General features: G+C 35.8%; 1 protein-coding gene across 3 annotated transcripts in view; it reads right to left on the bottom strand.

The window, feature by feature from the left end:
• Positions 1-6,590, bottom strand: part of LOC143853325 (sugar transporter ERD6-like 7) — a 31,300-nt gene continuing 24,710 nt past the window's right edge. The window contains exons 9-18 of one of the 3 annotated variants that reach the window (XM_077363057.1): positions 6,443-6,535; positions 6,266-6,346; positions 6,050-6,134; positions 5,920-5,966; positions 5,785-5,847; positions 5,647-5,706; positions 5,506-5,559; positions 5,309-5,368; positions 5,077-5,191; positions 1-328 (exon numbers count right to left, since the gene is read on the bottom strand). In XM_077363057.1, coding sequence (XP_077219172.1) covers positions 213-328; positions 5,077-5,191; positions 5,309-5,368; positions 5,506-5,559; positions 5,647-5,706; positions 5,785-5,847; positions 5,920-5,966; positions 6,050-6,134; positions 6,266-6,346; positions 6,443-6,535 — 774 coding nt within the window. In that variant the 3' untranslated portion in view covers positions 1-212. Of the gene's footprint in view, positions 329-4,224; positions 4,622-5,076; positions 5,192-5,308; positions 5,369-5,505; positions 5,560-5,646; positions 5,707-5,784; positions 5,848-5,919; positions 5,967-6,049; positions 6,135-6,265; positions 6,347-6,442; positions 6,536-6,590 lie in introns of those variants that run through there. The other 2 variants (XM_077363055.1, XM_077363054.1) reach the window with 2 other exon arrangements.

The raw sequence follows: 6,590 nt of genomic DNA, 5'->3' as shown, positions 1-6,590 counted from the left end.
CATCACCTCTTGCAGAAATAATTCGAAATTGCGTTCATACAATGTAACAATAGTTGCAGAATTGAATTGCCCGGAAATTGTGTTGAGGATGATGCCGACATAAATCTTCCCAATGTTTGCAACTGGCATTTCATCTCTTAACAATAAATTGAGATTCACAAAAATTCCAAAAATGCTTCGCTGATATACATTTATTTAGCATTTTCTTCTTTCTAAGAGTTCACGCAAGCCTGTATTTCTTCAAGAGTTTTCCCTTTTGTTTCTGGGACTAAGATTATGATAAATGGAATAGTTATTGCACAAACTCCAGCAAAGAGGAACATGGTACCTAAAACCAGAAAAAACATTTAAGCCATGGCTCTTAAAATCAAAAGATCATGATCTGACAAAAGCACAACACCACGCAAAAACATGAGCTTTTATGCTAAGATGTTGGTAGTCCCAACTGAATTTTGAATGTGCATATGGTTTATTGAGTATTTTTATTGCAATTGATTCTTATATTGCTAGATAGTATGTACCATTACACATCTTAGATTGGAGTGAATTGAAAAGATATATATGAATTCCCTTCACCTGAAGAGCTCCAGCTCATGATTGAAAGTATATGAAGTCACCCAAGCCCCAAACCAGTGCATCAGAGTTACCATGCTTCCAGCAGTTCCTTTCACGTTTATCGGGAATATTTGTAACAAAAGCAATTTTCAAGCAACATCACAGCACGACAAGGAATTTGATTTCAGAAAAAACACAGAATAAATCATTACACTAGAAAAAAACAAGCTTTGAAATTCTCCTACCTCTGACATTATAACCCAAGGAACTGGTCCCATTCCTTTGACATCAATAAAGATAAGCAGAGTTGAAGGTATCTTTTCGGCTGACTTGAAAATTCCTCCTTCATTTTCGAAATTGAAAGTGCATCTGACACAACAGATAAGCTTCTCTTGTTCTTTTTTTTTTACTGTTAAAGGCTTTGACTCCAACAATTGAGGTGGGCTTAAAGACCTATTTGGAATTGAGATGTTAGATTTAAAAACCTTTTTCATTTTCTATATACATATATCCTGCTTCTTTTCTTTTCTTTTCTCTTGACATGGACCAGAACAGAATAGTTTTAGAATAAGAATGGTAATCATTTATCATGTGTACAGTAGAAATGATGTGCCATCATATATGTCTCTTGCTCTATCCATACTACTAATCTCCTCCTAGATTCACTAATCTTAATTAATCATGGTCACCGGTCTAAACAACAGACCCGCACAAGTGGCACAAGTGAGACCAGAAAGTGTTTGAATATTATTTTACCACAATTTTTTAGACTGACATTGATAAACTTGAAACTGTCCTAATTTTCCAAATTTGTCTTGAATGACTACTAAAAACTCTTTCTAAATTAGTCATGGTGATTTTTTAGGAAAGAAAAATTGCACAATATGATCTGTTATATGTTAGAAAGAGATCTAGTTTGAGTGGAAGTAAAAGTGAACGCTTTCGAGTTCAAATTGAGAACTTTTCATGCTTTTTAAGAAGTCATAACTATTGTATTTGAACAATAACAGCTCTAAAATTTTGAGGGCAGTCTCCTCATTATCCGGAATTTCACCCGATGACGACATGTCGCCAACATGCATATCATCGTGATAAGCAGTGCAAGCGTCAGTCATCCATGCCACGTTACGCTTTTTGATTTGGTTCCCGGGAGGTCCCGCCAAGTTTCGGCGCAAGCATGACTTGAGAGGAGCTGTCGTGATCTCATTTCTGACCAGCTTCTCCGACACGCCATCTGATTTGGATCCAGAAGGACCCACCGGATTAGCAGCCGTTGGATCATCATCCCGCCTTGTTTTATTCACCGCCAAAGGTTTCATACACCTAACGTCATGGTCCTAGGTAAATGTCCTCAAATCGGCTACCACATCTCGATGACTGATGGATATTCAAGAGAAGCCCGCCCTCAGACCCTTTTTGAAAAATTTTGAAATTGTGGTCCGGATTGTTTCGCAGGTTTGATTAGGATTCTCTGCCATTGGATCCTTTCCTTTTTTGCCGAATCATCCAGATCGTAAGATTGATGACCGATTGATGGGTCCAATGGTATTAGATCCTTCTTCACCGTCGACGGTCTGTAAGTGCGAAGGGAAGCTTCATCGCCATTTTTCCACTTTCTGTTGGAGAAGACAGTATTTAATCTTTTATACCTTAACACACCCATCACGTGTGGCCCCTCATTTTAGGGTTGGCCTACATGTGGCCCCTCTTTTGGGTTTTGCCATTGCATGTGGATTTTGCTATCAAGGAGTTTGAGCTCAGGACCTTTGGCTCTGATACCATGTTAACTTATCAACTTCTCCAAAAGCTTAACTTTTGGAGTAACTGGTTGTTTCGGAACCTCTAGTAGGCTTTAGCTGCTATGCGGAACCTTGGTTATGCATATTAATCGGTTCATAGCAAGAGCATGTGGCTTGAATAGTCAGGTTGGGAGACTTGGTGGATTAGTGTGTGGCATAGATGTCTCTCACACTTGCACAAGGCTAGAGGGTTTTGTGTTTGAATGGTTCATGATGCAAGTAGATCACGAGATGTAGGTTTAAAGATACACATGCCGAGGGTAAGCTAGTAGGACGGGAATACTCAAGTTGGACTTCTTTTGGCTTTTGACTCTCGTTTTCCTCTGTCTTGAGGTGGTTCCATATCTTCTGTGTCTTCTCTTGTTTTTCTCTTTAATAATTTCTTGCTTACCCGGCAAAAACAGTAAGTATTACTCCATGAGGTGCAATTTGATTCATTAATCCCATCTAGGAAAATTCTACCTACTTAACACTATATGAAGGTTTCTTAACAAATTGAAACTCTCACAATTTAATTAATGTCCCACTAGAGGTGATGATGGCCACTGAGAATCCAATTTTTTTCAAGATTGCAAGTTTACATAGAAACAGAACCTGATATGCAATTGTGTTGAAAGTACTAAAAAATGCAAGACAAACATTTTTCCGGAACAAAATTGCATTCTTGGCATTGATTATTAAATGAATCCAGAAGCAAATGTTGCTGAAATCATTCAAATTTAGTTACATTTACATAAGGGCCGGTTTGGATACCCCTTGGATTTGGATTTGGAGGTGAATTTGGATTTTTAAATCCAAATTCGGCGTTTGGCAAGCCTTTATGACATCTGGATTTGGATTTGAGTGAAATCCACAAGATTTACAAATTCCTCATGTTAGTGTAATTTTTTGGATTTATAAATCCTTTCTGTGAGAGGTTATTTATAAATCTAAATTTGACCCGTAAGGGGTTAAAATGACCAAAATATATCAAAAAAGTGTTAAATGACTTAAGTACCCACATGACATTAAACACTGATCAAAATACATCGTATTAGGTAAAATGACTAGAAAACCCTCGAGTTAGGCAAAATGACCGAAATACCACTATACCAGGTAAAAATGATAAAATATCTCCGACTCGTGCAAAATGACTAAAATACCCTTATGACATAAAAATGATCAAAATAATCTCATACATGGTAAAATGACTAGAATACTCCAATATTATGAAAAATTACTAAAATACCCTTAGGTCAAGTAAAAATGACCCATGGCTTATAAAAAATGACTAAAAATACCATCATGAGATAAAAATACGCCATATTAGGTAAAATGACTAGAAATACCCATATAGCAGGTAAAAATGACAAAATACCCCCGAGTCGTGCAAAATGACTAAAATACCCTTATGACATAAAATGATCAAAATAACCTCATATAGGTTAAAATGACTGAAATACCCCAAGATCATGAAAAATTATCGAAATACCCTTATATCAAGTAAAAATGACCTATGACTCATGAAAAATGACTAAAATGACTAAAAATACCCTCATGAGATAAAAATGTTAAAAATATGTCATATTAGGTAAAATGACTAGAATACCCCCGAGTCAAGCAAAATGACTGAAATACACCTATACCGGGTGAAAATGACCAAATACCCTGAGTCATGAAAAATGACTAAAACACCCTTGGTACATAAAAAATGATCAAAATACCCCCATATAGGGTAAAATGACTAGAATACCCCTGGATCATGGAAAAATGCTGAAATGCCCCAATATCAAGTATTTTAGGGCTTTTTGGTTTTGTTAGATTTCAAATTCAAATCCAAAGAGCATCCAAACAAAAAATAATAATCCAAATCTATACATGGTCATCCAAATGGCATTATTTATAAATTTATGAATTTTAAAATTCTTGATTTCAAATCCATGGATTTTGAAAATCCAAATTCACCTCCAAATCCAAATCCAAATCCAAATCCAAGGGGTATCCAAACGGGCCATAATTGAGTTGGCTGGAAATTGACTCAAGGACTATGCTACTATACATCTTTATGATGTTTGAAGTTGGTATTTCATCTCTACCAACAAAACATTAGAGATTCAACATATCCCAGAAAACTCTCTACTAAATAAACACTTATTTAATATTTCTTTTTTCCTAAGTGTTCATGGAGGCTTGTATTTCTTCTAGAGTTCGCCCCTTTGTTTCTGGTACTACCATTATGATAAATATAACACATGCTGCACACACTCCAGAATAGAGGAAAGAGGTACCTGAAACAAGAAAAACATGTAAGCCCAAGGCTCTTATAATCAAATAGATCAGAGTAATATGATATGGTTATACCATTGTTGGATACAAATTTAAAATCTTGAGACAATCACAAATGCACAAACATGGGATTTTTATGCTAAGATTTTGGTAGATGCAACTGAATTTTGGATTTGCATATGGTTAGTTTAGCATTTTTCATTGCAATTAATTATCTGATGGCAGTGAATAAAAAATCAAGTGACATGCACATTCACAAATGCACAAACATGGGATTCTTATGCTAAGATTTTGGTAGATGCAACTGAATTTTGGATTTCCATATGGTTAGTTTAGCATTTTTCATTGCAATTAATTATCTGATGGCTCGATAGACTTTAGTCATAGTTAAATGTGCACCCACGGCCCACTTTAGATTACAGTGAATAAAAAATCAAGTGACATGAATTTTCTTCACCTGACGAGCTCCAGCTCATGAGAAAGTTGAAAGTATATGAAGTTACCCAAGCTCCAACCCAGTGCATCAGAGTCACCAAGCTTCCGGCAGTTCCTTTTATATTTATCGGGAATATCTATAACAAAAGATATTCTCACACAAGATCACACCTAGGTAAGGAATTTAATTTTTGTTGATTTGCAATAGAAGAGATCACTCCAATAGAAATAAAATGATTTGCAAAGTATCTTACCTCTGACATTATAACCCAAGGAACTGACCCCATACCTAAGGAGAATGATCCTATGTCCACCTGATAGCAGGAAAGAAACATAAAGAAATAAAATTAGAAATCACTCTAAAGAAAATATAACTCCTCACCAACTAGTGAAAAGTGGAAAAAATTGCTGCATGGAAAAATTCACTTAGTGGAATGTACTATTTGTTTACCAATATGCCGATGAGAACTAGTATGGGCACCCACCCAGACGAAACTCCATGGCCCTATTTCAGAAAATGAGCTTGTTTATAAGAAACATGAGAGGAACCCATTGTAAACAGAGCTGTTTTTGGTGATGTTTTGGTATCTACCTTGAGATAGAATGAAATTCCAACTAAAAAGCAACCCAAGAATGTCCCTGTTGAAGACATCTGAATTGAAAAATAAGCCTTACTTATTCTGGATGCATATAATATCAACTTTCAAAGCTTAAGGTATTTGCTGCCTACCAATAGAAGAGGTCTCCTTCCAGTTTTATCCATTAACATAGCACCCAATGCAGTTATTGGAACCTACAAAATGGTATCATTACAACAATATCAATTAAAGGGTTTGGAAAATCGGGCAGTGGGAGAGTTGGTCACCTGAATGCAAGCACATAAGATAGTCCCCACATTGCCAGAAGAAAATCCTGAGATTACAGTTGCGATATAAACATACAATTTCTTTTTAAAAGTTCAGGGGAGGAATAATCTCAAGTAAGGGGATTTATACCTGCAGATTCAAAAATGTTGCTCACATAAAAGAAATATCCATTGATTCCTCCAAATTGCTGAAAGAAAATTAATCCAACTCCAATCTGCAAAATTGAAATGTAGTGCTTACCAAACTAACTAGTCCTTTCAATTGAATAACCTTGGAAACGTATAGCTTTTACTTTAAAGATAAATGGAGTCACATTTCAAAGTTGTAGGTAAGGAAGTCACTTACAATTACTGAACGAGCATATCTCCTTTGAAACAAGTCTAGCATCTTAGCCTTTGGAAGGTGCTTAAGCGTCTCAATATAATCCTGTGTAGCAATATTAGTCCATCATCATCAACTCAATCTCTAATTCTAATATTTAGCATTCCCAAACACATTGATGTTTAGAGTTAAAGAAAGAACTTGAATTTCAGTTGCTTCCTCGGAAATATCAGCATCCTTGCCACGGAGCCTCTGCAATGCCACTTCAAACTCTTTATGCTTTCCAACCTTTGCCTGTAACACATCATGCATTTTGTAATGTATGTTATCCTCTTTATTGTTCTACCTA

The sequence above is a fragment of the Tasmannia lanceolata genome, unplaced genomic scaffold (genome assembly GCF_043159265.1).
Source record: "Tasmannia lanceolata isolate RefF3 unplaced genomic scaffold, GAP_Taslan_0.1 ptg000019l, whole genome shotgun sequence".
NCBI classification, from domain to species: Eukaryota; Viridiplantae; Streptophyta; class Magnoliopsida; order Canellales; family Winteraceae; genus Tasmannia; species Tasmannia lanceolata.
This window is presented reverse-complemented; position numbering and strand designations above follow the sequence as displayed.